Source organism: Cynocephalus volans, chromosome 3 (genome assembly GCF_027409185.1).
Source record: "Cynocephalus volans isolate mCynVol1 chromosome 3, mCynVol1.pri, whole genome shotgun sequence".
NCBI lineage: Eukaryota > Metazoa > Chordata > Mammalia > Dermoptera > Cynocephalidae > Cynocephalus > Cynocephalus volans.
This window is the reverse complement of record NC_084462.1, coordinates 77476925-77495403: the sequence shown is the minus strand read 5'-3', so window position 1 is coordinate 77495403 and position 18479 is coordinate 77476925. Positions and strand designations below refer to the sequence as shown.

Genomic DNA, 18479 nt, shown 5'->3' with positions numbered 1-18479 from the left:
TCAAAAATATCATTTCTTCTTTGTCAAGCCCCCAGCTGGGAGTGATAATGTACGTATCCTGGGCATGCTTTTTCTGCTTCTGGTATCAGCAGAACTCTGTAATGGTACTGTGGATTGAATTCCCCACCCGCCCCCACAACCAAACCCACTGAGTTTCTAGGTATGGGAAACTTGGCCCCCACTGTGACAGTGTTGAGAGAATGGGAAAGTCTATTGACTGAAAGGTGGCGCCTTGAAGAGATGATTAGATTGTAAAACCATGTTGTAATGAATGGAGTAGTAATGGTGGTCAGGGGCGTGGTTCTAAAAGCTTTAAAAGGAGAACATGTGAGCACTTTCTCTCTCTGCTCCACCATTTCTGCCATGTGAGACCCTTGGGTCACTGTTGCCATAATCAGATATGTTCCCTGGAATTTGGACTTCCCAGCCTCCAAAACTATAAGCAATAAATTTCATTTTCTTATAAATTACCCAGTTCTAGATATTTTGTTATAAGCAACAGAAATGGACTAATACAAATGGTTTATGGTAGAACCCCATGCATTTGATTCTTAGTTTTCATTGTGCATTAGAAATAGTCAAATTTTATATCCTATATCTTAAGTTTTTATTTCATTAATTTTATACCTCAAAAGCTACGTATGCTAGTAAATTGTCAAAGAAATATTAGACTACATCTAAGAATTCTTCAGGGAAAAAATCATTTAAACTAAGGACCAATTTAAATTTTGAGTTTTACTATAGGAAATAAGTATGTCTTTGTTAGGCTTAAAACATTATATGGGGAGAAAATAAATAATTTGAAGATAAAGGTACAAGGTTCAAAAAACATCCAAGAGGCCAACGCTGGCTGCATTCATTCAACATCGACATAGCCTCACTTATGGGAAGAAAGAGGGGTAAGAGGTGGAGATAAAGAGAAACGCTGCTAGATGCTGGATCCTAATTTCTACTATATCACCATAAGATCTTGGGTAAATCATTTGGTGTCTGTTTCTGTCCCATCTGTTAGATAAATTATATGGTATAATGGGATTGGTGAACTTTTTCTGTAAAGGGTCGAACAGTAAATTTTTTACCCTTTGACAACCATATTGTCTTTGTCACAGCTAACCAGCCCTGCCACTGGAATGAGAAACCAGCCATAACCAATGCAAATATATTAGTATGGTTGTGTTCCAATAAAACTTTACTGACAAGGACAGATGACTGTGCCCACAGGCTGTAGTTTGCCAACCACTAGTATAATATCTACTTATAAAGAAAATTTAATAAATTTAAAGATGTTCCATAAAAACAAAAGATAAAGAAAATGGTGCATAAAGGAAGCAGACTTAAAATAAGATGGCCAAAGAGGAGAGTGATGTTTATCTAAGAGAAAAGCTGGTATCATGAGGTAAATCAACAAAACCCAAAGACCGAGATCCGCAATCTATTTCTGATGAAATTTATCATGGAATCTAAACCACTATTGGAAAATTTTAAGCATTATAATCAATCTCTGGGAAGTCACTTGGTCTTTCTTCAAGTTTAAAAGAATTAATACTAAAGAACAAAACCCTCTATGTAAAGTGTCCATTATTTTCATGGATGCTATCAACTTACTTAAAAACCATGTTGGCTTGTTTCACTACTATTCTAATTATTTTCCCATTATAGGTCAACTTAAAAATCTTTTCTTCTAGCAGATATTTATTTCACATACAAAGGGGATCAAAATCATTGTTTTGTCTTTTTCTCAGGTGTCATAAATCCTTATGATGCAAAATCATATGCCACTTCAGTCTCCGATGTGTCAACATCGATTATTTGGAACACTTTATCAAAACAATTTGCCAGTGCGACTGTAAAATAAAACATTGGCATGGTCTGAAGAGGGAAGAAAATTGTTATTTCTCATGGTTCCCCCTAGTCTATAATTCTTCTAAAATTTGAGAAGCAAATTTAATAAACTGAGAATTTTGTGGGTATACAGATTTACAATTTCTTACCTGAAATTCATGGGGCCACATGTGTTTCAGAATACAAAACTCCAAATTTTAGAAACACAATATGTTTCATATAACACATAGCTTATATAACACCTCCAAGGAAATCTGGAACAGCACTCCATAATTAAATATATTAATTTGGCTACAACCAAACTTGTTTAGACCACATAGAATAAAGACCATGAATAGCCTCGTGTCAGTACAGTTCAGATTTTACTGACAAATGTCTTTGCTTCAAACTTGCAAAAAACCTTTTGGTTTTCAGAGGGTTTTGAATTTTGGGTAAAGGACCGTGAGCCTATAACATGTAAAAACAAAACAAATCTTTTTTTTCTTTTCAAAGAGAGCCACACTGTTGAATATTTCAATGCTATAGACTTGTTACTGAAGATACTTTGAAGCATGAATTCATGAATAAGCTCAAATTCTTCCGCTAGATGCACAATGACCAAAAGAAATGTCTCCCTCTGCTCCAGTGAGTCTCAATTTATTTTTGGAGCCAACACACATGGCAGAGAACCCACATTCATCATTCGGTCACTTGGGCAGTAATTTTTAACCAAAAGGGCTTGTTCCTACAGGACAGATGATTCTGATGCAAGCAATCTCCCATCCTTCAAGAATCTTTGGTTTTCTTCCCAATAAAACGATGGCTCTTCTAGCTCTAGCAGGCAGTAATTGCAACTCTGTATTTTAACTGGCATTGATATCTGTAGAGCTCTTTTGGTTATTTTAAGTTTGGAGCAGCACCAGATCAGTATACTTAGAGACCCAAAGCACCAAAAAGATAATAGTGTCCTCCCTGATACATAATTCAAAATAAAAACAATACTAAATCATGAAACACATGTAAGAAAGTCCATCCTAGATCACATTTTTCTTATGAAGCTCGGGTGCACTCTTCTTCCAGTTTTTTGCTGATTTTGACACCCCCTGCTTTGCTACGGTCTTCAGCATGAGCCTGTTCTTCTCCCTGGGTGAGCCTTCAGACTTGTAGTCTGAGCCTCCAGTGGAAGAGGGATGAGGAGAGAGAGAAAGGAAGGGAGGGAGGGAGGGAAGGGGAGAGAGAGATTGGGTAGAAGCACCCCAAACTGCCATGCGGCGTAAGAAATGTTATGCGAGTGCACTGGAGAATCTTTAAGCTAAAGCAGCTGTCAGAGGAGTTCTATGTCTTCTGGGAAGGGCCTGCCTTTAGTATCCCCGCCACACTCAGTCAATGGCCAAGAGAAACCATGGAAGGCATGGCCTCAATGAAAATACAGTGATGGATTTCAAAGAGCAGCAGCTGGGCCCTTAATCAATTGTGTTCTCTGTATTCCCCATGTACTGGAGGTCTGTGTCACAAATCTCTAGTGTGGCAAAGCAGCTCACTATGCCCTGGAAAAAGCTTTCCCTGAACAGCATCTATTAAAGCTCTCCAAAACTATTAATCTAACTTCTCACTATTATAGGATTGGAAGAGGAAAAGAGAAAGGCAAAAAGTAAAAGCAAATGTTACCTGAATAACACAAACCCACAAAGTTTTCACACCTGTAAACAATGCACCAGATGTTTTATTTCTCTCCGTAGTTCATATGCACGTAAATGACTCTCAAGGCATTTTAAAAAACACAACAGACATGATTACACCTTACCAGTAAATTACTGTCCCAGGAAATTAAAACAAATTAAAATATTACAAATATTTGAAAGTTTATTTCTAAAGCCAACTGAGACGGTGAGTTTATAGATTTCCATTCTTTTTCTAAGTTCAATGTTTTGTACATGCGTTTCTAGAAAAAACCATCAGTGCAATACAATTTCTTAAATATTTAGGACATTGTCAATAGTTGTAATTCATATAAAAATATTCTGGTATCCCAAATTCCTGATTAAGTAAGTGTTAAATATACAAAATACTAGAAGACTTGCTATGAAATTGCTTAAAATGTTCCTTTTAATGGATTGCAATTAACCACTAATATAGAAATTTTATTTAAAACTAGAAGCGTTATATATGATACTTTTCTTCACAGAAAACAAACAAAAAAAAAGAACGATGTTGAAAAGGCAATGACTACCAGAGATCAAACATTTGGGGTATTAGTTACTGCATTCTCTTTTTAGATGATACATTAAACACTAGGAAAATTTTAAAGGTTTTACAGCTAGGTCTTAGAAAACATAAAATAATGATGGTAGAACCACTACCACACATCAACGAAAATAGAGCAAACCAAGTGTGTACACATCTTCATCTCATCATTAATTCAATGATTTGAAATAAATGTCACATTAAACACCATGAGCAAGTCTAAAGGTTCATTCGAGGACAATAAAGACTTTTGAATATTTTTTCCTTAAGTTTTAATAGGCGGTATATCTCTGATCAGCTCAAGTGAGATGCAGAAAGAACAAAAAAATACTGTACTGAATCGACTCCCATAGGCTTGCTTCCTCAAAGAATACATGTAACACCCTTTTCCACAGTGTTGTTATATATGCCTTATTTTACTTATATATAAAGAAACTAGAAATTTTTCGTTCTTCCTAGTAAGCGTTCAAAATACATTTCTAGGTATGCATTAGAATTAAATGTTAATTTATGATGCCCTTTAAAAGTCTTTCATCTTCTAAAATCAATTTCTGGGAATATAAAAATATTGAATTTTACATATTTCTGAGTCTTGAAAAACTTAAAGTGCAATATTTTCAGGTATCAGCAAATTATAATTGTGCCAAATAAGCTCATTTTGAAAGAGCATGTAAATAACTTTCAACATTCTGTGAATGCTACATTACAGAGAACAGAGTATACAAGGGTTCCCTGGTGTAATGCTGAGCACTGTGCACTCTGAATCCAGAGTATAGATATTTTAAGGCTTGACCGTCCATATTTCTTTTATTATAGTGCAAGGAGGAAAAATAAGCACCAAAGGAAAACATGTTTTTTATTAGGAGAAAAACAATGTTCTCATGAAAAGAAAATAGGAAACATGTCATTTCTCGCTTTAGTGGCTTTTCTTCAGTCAGTTACCTGGTTTACCAAAAAATGTTATCTCTGTTCAATTATTGAACAAATTATTCTTAAACAAAATGTCAAAGTGTCCAACATTTATCCATGGCTAAAACTGTTCAAAAAACACTAGTTATTCTAAGTTCCTTTTTTATTTTTCAGTAAGGACTTTAATTAAAAATAAGTCTATTGCCCTTTGCTTCACAATTTTAATATTAATGAAAATTTAACTCTGAATTTGAAGTGATGTTTGTTCAAGGGTCTGACCGTTTGTGTAGCGGTGTAGAAGTCGATTGCTAACATACACATAGTTACAAAGTTAGAGTCAAAATTAAAAGCGGAAAATTAGAAAACCCAGTACTAACTATTCTATAAAAATAAAACTAAATAATTGCTTGAAAAATTCTTTTTAGTAAGATAAAGAGGAGTGATTTATAGACAATATTGACTGTTTTTTTTATCACGGTAGCAGCCCTTGCAGATCTGTGATTAAGATGGTATCTGGGGCCTGAGAAGTTTCAGTGATGACTGCTTCATCAGTTTTTGCTGGTGTCTTGCTGACTGAGCATCCTCAATGGCATTATATACTCTCTGTAAAATAAAATATTTATTATGAATTATAATGACAAGCACAGGTTCATCTGGTGGAAGAGAAAGGTAAGAAAGCAAGAGTTAGAGCTCTCGACACAGGTCTAATAGCTAAGGACAAAGACACAGTCCAAACATGTCATGCAAAATAAGACCCTTCTGCCCTATTGAGTCCACAGTATACATGAGCTTATATATCCATCCAAAGTTATGTCTAGAAGAGCCTTTGGGAGAAACGATGGATACTGTTAACTGTAACAGGCTTTTAAAAAAATCTTTTAGATAAAAGAATTGAGGGACATTCTTAAAAATAAATTGTTTACCTGTGCTGTAATGGTGTCCTTCAGGTAAATTTTCCGAAGATAGCCTGGATTGGCACTGTCTTTTTTGTGGAACAGACTCTGCTCCTATTTCAAAAGAAACAATGACAGGAAAGAAATTATTCTGGGGAAGAAAAAAAATCATCTTCTTTAATTGGATGCTTAAATGTCAACTCTATTTTATAAATAGTAGACTAATCAAAAACACTTATTCAAGTATGATATGAAATAAATCATCTTGGTACAAGGACAGCAGTTGCATATGTGAGTTGTCAGAATTTATGAAATTGGATGAGTATATATCTGTATAAAATAATGGCTTTCTGCAGGCTATGATAAATAGCCTACAGAAACACCATTTGATAACTCATCATGTCTGACAAATCAAAAAACTCTTCCTTCATTTCCTTGGCTGATAGATAAAATTCTTATATAATGTAAAATACATTGAGTTAATTCTCACCAATGATGTGAAAGAAAAGTGATAACTGAGAAAACTGTAAATATATTCACAGTCTTTCCTATTCTGAAAACTATATTTCATACACCAAGGCAATCTTTGAATTCTTACACTCTACAATGAGCTAATGCTGAAATACAAAATGGTACAGTGACATGGTAATTTCTTTTATTTGTAAATTTCCCTGAAAAGTAAACACAAATTAAAGGATAACAGTACTCAAATCCATTAAATTTTGCAGTAAATGTTTTTCAGATAGTTTCAGTAATAGAGATAACATCATTATTGTTTAGGAAAAACAAATATACTATAGAAATTACCATATTTAGAATGGCAATTCATAGTTTTTTTAAAAGAGATGAAAATAAATTTATAATATGTTATATATAATATAATAAACATGTGTTTTAAAGTGAGTCTGAGAACTAAGCAAAAGATGAGTTACCACTTTTGCTAATTTCTATGTAATTAAAGTAAAAGTTTTTCCTTAGAAAATGACAGGAGGAGAGAAATAAAAGTACTGTTACATACTTAAATTGTATTAATAGCCTATAAATGACAAAAATGATAAAACATAGGAATTTTTAGACATAATATTTTTACGGAAGTATTTAATAATCTCCTAAAAGCCTAAAAAAGGTAATCTTTCCAGAAATGTCAAAGATTATAGAAAAATGGGTATCTATATAAAGTAAAAAACCCTCCTATTTACTTATGCTTAATTCTACCAAAAAGAAAGTATTAGCATATCAGCACCCTAATTCTTTTGGTAGACAGACTTATATTTCCCTCTATGCAATCAAGGAGCCAGAAAATAAAGTACAGTTACACAAATAAATTGATTACATCTTTCTTTACATCTCAGCATATAATAATAATAATAATAATAATATCAATCCTTCAAACATTTTGTGTAGTTGATTGTAAAACAGAAACAGAAAGCACTGGTCTGCCCTCATTTAATGAATTCTTGGCTCTAAAGGTGTGCTTCATGTTTTCTTACCTTAACCGAAATTTTTAGCAGATTTTCACTGACACTAGGAGGAAATACAAAATCTTCAAATGGACACTGCCAGTCTACAGACATATGGCCTAGGATTTCAACTTCCTTTATACATAACACTCGTCTGTTTTGCAAAAGAAAACACAAACATACAGGTAGTGATATAAAGACAGTTAATTATTCTAATATTTCATTCTTCTGGTAGCACTTGCTTAACAATAAAACTGTAAGTAAACAATAAAAACTGGTACTAAAAAAAAGTATGCTTCACATTTTTAAAAAAGTCTAGATAACTGTCAAATAAAGAGCAAATATGACAACTTCCAACTAACAAAGCAGACTTTCAAAAATTTCCCTTCTGCCAATCTTGGAGAATTCAGAAAAGTGTACCTTTTTTTTTTTTTTAACTCATCAAAAAAAAGGATAGGGAAACCATCTTTGAAACACCTAAGAAACAGGCTGTACTCTCATTTGGGAAACAATAAAGGCAGAAGCCCTGAAAATGTTTTACCTGGAAAATTATTAATTGCTCTTTACTGTCAGTCATCATTTATGCCTTCCAGTCAAGAAAGAATGTGCAGGAAATGTCACAAACCTCAAATGTCAGCAAAGATTCACTTTAGGCCTACTAAGAAATACCAGATTTGAACGCTTTCACACTAATATACTATAGCACAGAGTGAGTATCCCACTTTACTCAACAGCAATAAAAAACTAACAGAATCCTTAAAGGGCATCCATGATTTCCAGTGTATGATTCAGATTAATTACTGATATAACTATACTTGATATTAAGTTTCTATGACAGAAAGCAGAACTACAAAAGTAAAATTGTTAATTCAACAAATATCTAGGGTACCAGAGAAACAAAGATAAGGTTTCTCCTTGAGAAGTACTCATAGGCTAGAAGAGAAATAAACATGTAAATGCTACAACACAATTAGACTGGGGCCTTAACAGAGTGTGCAGAAAAGCCTTTTGGAGCACAGGAGAGAGGGGCAGACTGGACTGGTAAAATAGATGAAATATAAAAGTTGGCTCTTTAGAGGAAGGAGTTCTCTACATGGAAAAGGAGAAATGACAGTCTAGACAAAAGGAAGAGCACACTGACATATACAGAGGTATAAAAGAAGGAAGACTTATTTGAGGAATGGCTTTTTTGTTGTTACCATTTTAATAAATTTTGACTTTACAGGCAATAAGAAATGGCATGATAAAGTTTCTTTTTTAGAGTCATCGTCCCAGTGGCAAACAGATGGGAGGTGGCATAGAAACTAGCAGCAGACAATCAAGGCAGGAAGCAGTAGCTACTGCAACAGTCCAATCAGGAGACAATGAGAACCTCAACTATGGCAGCAGCTGTGAGAAGGGAATAGAAAGGGCTAGCTTCCACATGTTTAGAAGAGACCTGAATGAAACTGGCAACCAAAGGAGCACGAGAAACTAGAATAGACCCCTGGGACTATATTTCTCAGTGGAGGTGCTACTGAAATTTTGGGCTTGTTTGGAACTGTATTGTGCACTATAGGAAGTTCAATATCCCTAGCCCCAGCCTCATAAGTGCCAGTAGTGGCCTTCAATCACTGTGACAACCCCCAATACACCCACGGATTTCCAAACAGTCTCTAGGAGATGGATCCACTGCTTCCACCCCCAGCCCCAGCTGAGAATTAGATGACAGAGCTAAGAGTTAAAATGGCTGCTACAAATCCTTCTGTCAAATGCAATTCACTATTCCGAATATCTCTAAACTCTCTTTTCTTGAGCACCCCAATAATGCTATTGTTTTCCTACCACCTTAAGTCTCCTTCATTGTCTTTCTCCTGCTCCATGTTTACCAAGGTTAAAATCCTGGTCAGCTTCTATTCAACACACTCTCTTACGTGATCCCCAAGACCTCAAGTCCAGATCTTTATTCAAACTCTGATTTATCGATCTACCTACCTATCTAATATATGTAATGTAGATACATAGGTACATATATGTCTATATCTGTATCTATTTGTCTAATACACACATAATGTAGATATACAGGTATATATGCACATACGTATATATCTAAATCTAAATCCATCTGTCTATATCTGTCCCCTGACCACTGAGGAATCTCCATCTTGATATCTCAAAGCTATGTCAATCAAACTTAGTAAGTTCAAAAACAAACAAACAAAATCTTTTCCCTCAAATTACCATAAATGGTACCACCAGCCCTTTTGGTATGCAAGTCAAAAAGCAGAGGGTCATCTTATATTCCCTTCTCTTCCACATCCTATCAGTCAGCAAGTGCCATCTCTTAAGTCTACTCCCTTATTTCCACCCTCATTCTTCCAGTTTAGGTCTTCACCTCTTCCCACCCGATAACTGCCCTAGTCTCTGCGGTGGAAAGAATTCTAAGAAGGTCCCTAAGAGTCTCCATCTCCTGGTGTACCAGGCTCCAGGACTGTCAATATGATAGATTTTACTTCCATGATTAAGTTTTGTTATAAAGCGCAGGTGCCTTTAAGCAAAAATAGTTTACGGTGGTGGGCTGACCTTTATATGCACTCTTTAAATCTGAGTCAGAGACCAAGAAGCCAGAGATTCAAAGGCAACTTGCTGCCTTGAGGATGGAGGGAGCCACATGGCAAGGAATGAGGGTGCCTCTAGGAGCTGAGAGCAGCCCCCCGGCTGACAGAGATCAAGTCAACAGGGATCTTAGTCTGACAACTGCAAGGAACTGAATTCTGCCAACAACATTATCAGAGCTTAGAAGCAGATTTTGTGGTACTTTGTGGTGTAGCTCTAGAAAACAAATACAGTCTCTATCTGGTCTCCCTGTCTCCAGTCTGATCCTCTTCTAATCCACTATCCAAATTGCTTCCAGAGATCATTGTAAACTGCAAACCTCCTCATACTACTCTTTGTTTACAACTCTCCAGTGAGAAAGAAAAGAGATCACTCATGTGTGTACTATGTGCATATACGTCTGTGTGAGAAGCTGTGAGTGATACTGAACAATAAAATAACAGACTATATCATAAAAAAGACTAGTGATTCTCCATCATGTTAACATTGAAATTTAAGTCCCTAAGATATGAGATCTCCCAGTGCTTCCCCACTAACATCCCACCATCCAGCCATTCCACACTGATCTTAACTGTTCACAGAGCCACACTGTTTCATGTCTTTGCTTGCCTCTTGTTTACCTGTGTGACAGCTACATACTCTATAAGACTCATTCAAGTTCCCCCTCCCCAATCTGCAAAGCCTCCCCGACACTTTCCCCATGACACCTTGGTCCTCACCTAGACCACGAGTTTTTCCTATTCCTCAGAGTCTCTGCACATCACTTTTTCTTAGCACCTAACACACTGTAATGTGTAGATCCCTCTCTTCAGATGGCAAATATGTAACTTTCGTCTCTGTGCCCCTGTATCTGTCACATATTGATGGTTTTAAAACAAATCTGCTTAACAATCAATTTTTTAAGATTACTAAATTATGGAGGAGTTAGGACCAACTAGTAGTGGAGCTATAACCTAGTGGTTAAATGTTAAACTTATACATTTAAGTCACAAGAACTTGTGTGTTGTTTCTAAAAACTGGTAAGAAAAAAAATATTGGAACTAAATTTTGGATGAATTTCAATATGGAAAAATTCAAACTGCTATATATTAAAAAACCCAACTTATAATCATTAAAATGTCAATAGTACACTAGGTAAAAAGGGCTAATATCATTAATTTACAAAATATCCTTTACATTCAGTAAGACAAAGACTAACATACCAATGAAAAATAAGCAAAGAATATGAACAATTCAAAAAACAGAAAATATAAATGGATGATGATATATCAAAATGTTCATACTCAATAACCAAAGATGTGCTAATTTAAAAAACTATTTTCCACCCATTAAGGTAGCAAAAACGAAAGTTTAAATGATAAAAACTAGTCTTAACAAAACACAGGAGAAAGGACACTTTCATATTGGGAGTGGATGTGAAAAACTGATACAACCTTTTTGAAAAATGACTTGGTAATACACAGAAAAGGCCTCAAAAATCTTCACAACTTTTAAATTAGAGATCCCACTTCTAAGAATTTATTCTAAGGAAATAACAGGCAAAAAGTATTTTGCTGCGAAGATATAATAAAATATTGGGAAGGAGAACTAAAATGCACAAAATGCATTTTTTATAGATAATTTTTATAAAATATATATACTGCAAAAATCTGATATGCCAGCTAACAGTGGTTATCTCTGGGTGGTGAGATTGCTGGTAAAGGATGCTTTTAGGGGCTATCATAGAATTTATTACTCAAACTAAGACATTTTTAACAATGAGAGGAATAGCTATTAATATGTTGGGATAAAAGGTACAAATCAGCTCTGATCTAGGCAAACAGAATGTATCGTTACATTACGTTAGCTATTTTCATCTTTTTAATTATCTACATCAGGGATGGGCAAATTACAGCCTTGGAGCCAAATCCTACCCAAGGCCTGTTTTAATAAATAAAATTTTACTGGAACGCAGCCATACCCATTCTTTTATTTACTGCTCAAGGCTGTTTTCCCACCACAAGCACGGAGTTAAAAGGTTGAGAAACACAGTATGGCCCTCAAAGCCTAAATATTTACTACCTGACCCTTTAAAGAAAGTTTGTCAACTCCTGATCATATTATCTATAACGACTAAACATTACTTTAGCCAATAAAAAATAAGTTATTTTCAAGAAGACTGAATTTGGAAGAAATACTATTTTTATGTAATTATTACATGTCAAACAGGTCAGCATAATGATAACTAACTCAGTCAAAGAGATTCCTTTTAGAAAGTCTATAAAAGCTGGCAAGGAGACTAAGTAATTGTACTAGTCAGGAATATTTTACTAATTACCTCCTAAAAAGCTCCATAAGTGACTAGATTTAAAATTACTATGATTTTTTTCAATTCACTTGAAGGAAAGCCAGTTATATAATATATACAGTAATATTCCCACAGAATGTTTTAAGTCAAACAAGTACTAAAGTAGTATTACATGCAAAAAAAAAAACCCTAATTGATTCTGATAGCATAGTACTGAAATATATAAAAGGTATACGATTTTAAAATAAACTAACACATTGCTACTATAAGCTCAGTACAATATACAATAAAATAAACATTGTTGGGTTTAGTCTAAGTGAGACAATATAAAATTACAGGCATAAATTATAAGAGATTACTCGTCAAATTCGCAAAAGCTGCTATTTAGATTTATTGTTTTGTGAGTATTTTTACTTAACTAATGTGCAAACCAGATGAATGGATAACTCCATCTTTTATATGACGGGTTAGCCTTCTCTTTGAAAAAACTTGTAAGTTTAAAAGTGTGAATCATGTCATTCAGCCTTCCTTTGTTTCCTTCTCATCTGAATACATTCAAACACAGTAGTGAGGAATCTAATGCAGATTTTGACTACTGTAAGTACTTTGCCTTAATCCTACAAAATACATCACTTAGAAAGTTCTAAAAATTATTAATCTATAATCGTCATTTTGAGATGTTTATTATCCAGGGTAAATTCCAGGAAAATAAGCTTGGTAGTTTAGTCCTAGTTCTTTTATCTGAAAAAATTATCTACCACTTCCAAAACGCTTAGGAAAAACAGGGACAAACACACAGAAATAAAGCCGTCCTTTAAAAGGGGTAAGATAATCACCCCAAATAAAACCTAGTAAGAGAAAGTGATTCATGAATTAACCCTCCAAACTGGATTTATAAATCACACATAACGATATATATAACTGCAGATCTAAAGACTATTCTAGGCTCACTCTCTCAGTAGTAGAGTAACTGAATAAGTCCCTAAACCATGTTGCATCTCAGTTTCGGCATCTCTAACATGAGGAGGTTGAAAAAGATTATTTCAAAGGACCTATCTTAACTCTGGATTTTTGCAGTTCTGTGAAAATGAATACTTTGCCACTGAAGTATAGTTTTCCAAACCCTCCGCCAGTTTAGCCTTCAAAATTCTTATGATCTACACAAGTAAGTTGCATTTGAGAAAGTGTCATTTGAAGTTAATACCTGTTTGTAACCATAAGAATTGTCTTCTTGCTTTCAGGAACAGTACAGTGGTATTGGTAAGTCTCTCCTTCCAACTTTTTGATGTGATTCTGAAAAGGAAACCAGACTCAAGATTGGGAAGTATATGCATTCAAATAGTATTTACAATACTGTATGCTACCTAATTATAATAATAGTGTGAGGAAAAATGTATTAAAAACATAAGAACAATTCTGCATATTGGCACATGAAGCTAGAAAAATTGTTCATAGAATGTTTGTAAATTAACTTCCACTGTTGCCTTAAAAGAAATACATGTATCAAATGCTTACCAAGTGATCTTCTGGTAAGATATATTTTGTTCTGTAGTAACTCAGAAATTTTAAAACATCTACCAGAAATAATCACACACTTTAATTAAGGAACATATAAACATATGCCAGTAGAAAATTACTACATTAAGATTACATGGATCCTAAACAGGGGTCTACAGCAAAACTTTGGAGTGGATCTATGAACCATCTAACATAGAATATAAAATTCTGAAAATGTGGTTCTGCAACTTTTTTCAGAAGATGGTTAGTATTTTTCATCAGATTTTTTGAAGGGCTCTGTGATCCCTCTCAAAGGTTAAGAACCACTAATTTACATAGAGGTAGATATTACATACATAATAAAATTCTAAGATAACTGATGTTAAATGTTTTTGGATATTTGGTCTTATAGATTAAACACGCATTGAGAAGTATATTTATATATCAAATTATATTTCTTATAGAAAAGAAAATGTAATGACAATAGTAATCCAAACATGAAGAATTTCTAAGACTTCAAAATAGCTGGCACAATTTATTTCTAAAGACAAATACAAGCATAAAATAATTCAGGTATAAACAGTAGCACATTAAAATACATTTATTTTCCTTTTCAACTAACTCAAAACTATTGTGACTTGAATAAGGCAACACACATTAAAAACCAACAAAATAGTTTTTTAAATGAATGCTAATGAAATATTATTATTGACATTACCTGTAATGCATGATTAAAGATCATATATGTGAAATACAGAACAGAAACATACTGAATAAATAAGACCTCAACATTTTATAAGCAAGAATACAACACCGAGATCATTAATATAATCACAAGCTGAGAAAGCACACTTGATGCTCTTATTTCAATGCTTAAATACACATTTAAGCATGCTTGGTCCCCAGTCATTCTTTGACAACTACAAAAAGCCATAAACAAGAAAGAAGAATCCACAAAGAAGAACTGGGGTTTCATCCTCAGAATGAGTCTGAGAGAAGAGTTTAATTTTCACAGCAACAGAGACCTGTTTCACAGACCACCTGTGTGAATTAGCTAAAATCTTTTAACTTTTATACCTCAATTTCTTCAAGGAGAAAACAGGAAATGAATATAATAATTCGGTTTATCTTCATTTATCTTCAGCTTGAATTTTAAATATGTTAAGATAATTAGATCTGAGACGCAAGTACAAGAAATACTACCCACTCCATCTTGTATGCATTTTCATTACTTATCAGGCTACTGTGCTTCAAATCATTGAAAAATTTTAAAATATAATTTGTCACCATAATACACTTTAGAAAATCTTGTTTTCAACACTGCTAAAAATCCACCACACTATGAGATTCAGATTAAGATAGGTGTCACTGATGACAGCAGAAGATGAGATTAGTTGATAAAATATTCACTCCCCCTCCCCAAAATATAACCTGAGAAACTTAACAAGACTGCAAAAACCCTTTATCCAGTAGTTCAATTTTTTCAAATAAATTCTAAGGAAATTATATATATAAAAAAGAAAAATGTATAATAATGTTTATTACAGCATTATTACTGTTAGTAAAACAACAGAAACAACTTTAATGGGGCCGAGCCCGTGGCACACTCGGTAGAGTGCTGCGCTGGGAGCGCGGCGACGCTCCCGCTGTGGGTTCGGATCCTATATAGGAATGACCAGTGCACTCACTGGCTGAGTGCCGGTCACGAAAAAAATGAGAAAAAAAAAAAAAAAAAAAAAACAACTTTAATGTCAAGAATGGAGAATAGTCAACTACACAATGTAAGGTTACCTCAAGAAATGGTAATGTAAAAACTAAGAATTAATGAAGCATTTCTAAGAACATAGAAAAATAAGATTAAAAAGAAAAAGAACACCACTTTAAATATTGTATGACCATAAGTATGTGAAACAAATGAATATTAAACAAAAAACTGGCTATACATTTACATACAGCATAAAAATTTTCCTAACAGAGGATAAGAAGAGTATATCCTATGAAAACATAGTATATGATTTAGTAATTCTCAAAGCTGAGTATTAAAGAATACAGAGCAACACTCAGGAGAAAAAGAAAATGGGGATCAAAAGATCCCCAAATAAATTATTTAGGATTTGCCCATATTATAATAAAAGCTAGGAAGACATAATTTTATACTCTAGTGCTCTTTAATATTTACATGTTTTGTGTACTTGATCTTTTAAGGACAAAAGTCTTATTTCTTTTGTATATCCACCACAGCCTAAATAATGAATAAGTGATTCTTACCCAACTAACTAATCACAGCAAGATAGGCAAGGGATAAAATAGCCTAAACTTCTCAATTATCCACGGCTACACTTGCCACCCATGGAAAAAACTGCCAAGTCCTCTCATTAATGTACAATCATTCTATTTCTTCCAGTAATTTATATTACAGTTTAAAAGGTTGTCTGATATCTTAACAAAAACGAAGAAATCAAAGAAGATGACTATATGTCTAGCTAAAATAAAAAGTTTCTTAATGTTTGTGCTCACTGACATACAGTTGTAAAAAGGGAAATCATAAGGAAAGCGTTAATAAAAAAAGAGCTAAACAAACAAAAAGTAAGTAAACAATAAGTAAAGAAAAATATCTTAACAAGTTATAGGTATTCCCAAAAGTTAAGTCTCATTAAAACTGCAATATATCCAGGAAAATTAAAAGTCATGACTTTTTTTAGTGATGATTTAAGACAGCATCTTGAATTAGTTACTGTGCTTGATTTCCATAGAAAACCCGTACACGTGGTGACATTTTTGCCAACCCTCTATTACCTAGACACAAGAAAAGTTTGCCAGCTACGTTTCATATTTACATGTTTTGTCATACTTGGTCCCTTAAGGAAGAAGTTTTATTTCTTTTGTATATCCAGCACATGCTGGTCTTTGGATGTCATAATTTCTTCTTTAAAGTGCTTGTTTTAAATATAAAGCATTTATTATTTTGATAAATATAGTTTTAAAAATACATAAACCAACTGAACAGTTATATGTTAACAGTTTCATTTTCTTCAAATACATAATACATTAAATCTGAGTTTATATTTTGGTTTCAATTTGGGGGGTAAGCATGAAAGTTGCTAGGTAAGACATATAGCCAAGTCAAATTAAACACTCCCACCACTCATTTAAAAAGTTAAAACATAACTTACTTCGAGATTACTTGTGGGGCACTAATTTCAAAATAATAATTTAAATTTTTTTTTCCTCACTAAGATAATGAATCTTCTCTAAGGATTTAAAGGCAAAACGGTCAGGTTTTAAAAATAAAGACACCTATACATTCAAGTGCCACATAAATAATTTGCCTAATTACATGTTTAACTTCTATTTACGATAATTAAAACTGACAATTATGAAATCAGCATAACCAACAAGGAGATCCAATCTCTGAAAAGCACAAACGCTAAAGGCTGAGAATAAATATAACATAATTATAAAATGATTGCCATTTATTTAGCAATAGTACCAAGGGGTTAAAAAAGAAAAAGAGGTTAAGGAAACATATCCTTAAAATTCATGTGCCAACTCTTATTTGAGGTCTAAAGGCAGTCTCAGAGCACTGACACTTCAATAATTAAAATATCTGACCCAGTTAATAGTCCCACAACTTGAGTAAATTTAGAGTGACTTATGAAACAGAAAGCTAAGTAATTTCATCATCAGGATTTACAAACCTAAAGAACACATTCACTAGATTGGACATAATATAAATGTCCTGTATGTTTCTTAGCTTTACCTGAAATGCACGTGAACAACATAAGAAAAGATAAAATTTCCAAAATAATAGTAAAGTATGTGCTTCTCAGTCCAATAAAGTCTTTCACCTACTAAATGGAGAAGAGAGTTGATTTCCTGCATCCTTTAATCTTTTATACTAATCTCTTCTTTCTGTACGGCACTACCAGAAATACCACCATTTTTATTTGTAGTCAAGCCACTATGATAAAAAGTTCAGATGAAGGTGAGAGTTGTAAAGAAAATTTCATTAAAATTGACAATCTAATTCACACACAGTCAATTAATACCACAGTTTGTTTTGATTTTTAAGGATGAAATCAAGTAGTATAGGAAACATTTACTCCTGTATTTCCAGTTCTTGCTGTGTAGGCAGAAAAACAAAGAAAATAAAGTTAGAAGCATGCAGAAATATAAAATGTGATCATCTACAATAAAAACCAAAGGCTAAGAACAATTAAGAGTTATTTTCCTTTAAAGTCAAGGTAGAAAAATATAAATAAATTTCTTTTTGGGGAAAGCCAGTTACAGCAGAATAGCAATTTATATATGTATATATAATTTAAATATAATAAAGTTAAAACTAAAATAAGAGCACAAAAATTCTTAAATATTTTGAGTTTAACAAGATTATAATTGTACATAATCTTTTTTTCTCTCTTCCAGTTCTGTTTACCTGAATAAATCTAGATTTACAAAGTAGTACAAATAAATTAATTTGGTTGGGAGAAAAGGAAGCAGTGAAATTCCAATAATTAGCTATAAAGCAGGAAACCAAAATTAACATTAACTAAACGAGCAACTACAGAAATGGTGATACAGCTTATGACTTCTTTTAACATTATCCTTTCTGCACAAAATAGCTTTGTTCCTGTGCAGAAAAAAATTATCAGTTATTTCCACTTAACATGTTAGGCTAAAATTTTTTTTAAAAATGAATAATCAAATTCTACTCCTTAAACCATGTGTAATTTTTCAAATAAGTTTATAAATCAGAAACTTTTAAGAACCACC

The 18479-nt window shown here is 33.4% G+C and overlaps 1 protein-coding gene across 4 annotated transcripts in view; it reads right to left on the bottom strand.

Moving 5' to 3' along the window:
• Positions 1–3512: 3512 nt before the first annotated feature.
• The window catches only part of VPS13C (vacuolar protein sorting 13 homolog C), a 172241-nt gene continuing 157274 nt past the window's right edge, over positions 3513–18479 (bottom strand). For 2 of the 4 annotated variants that reach the window (XM_063091557.1, XM_063091558.1), the window contains exons 80-83: positions 13414–13502; positions 7358–7481; positions 5898–5981; positions 3513–5577 (exon numbers count right to left, since the gene is read on the bottom strand). In XM_063091557.1, coding sequence (XP_062947627.1) covers positions 5476–5577; positions 5898–5981; positions 7358–7481; positions 13414–13502 — 399 coding nt within the window. In that variant the 3' untranslated portion in view covers positions 3513–5475. Of the gene's footprint in view, positions 5578–5897; positions 5982–7357; positions 7482–13413; positions 13503–16987; positions 17830–18479 lie in introns of those variants that run through there. The other 2 variants (XM_063091559.1, XM_063091560.1) reach the window with 1 other exon arrangement.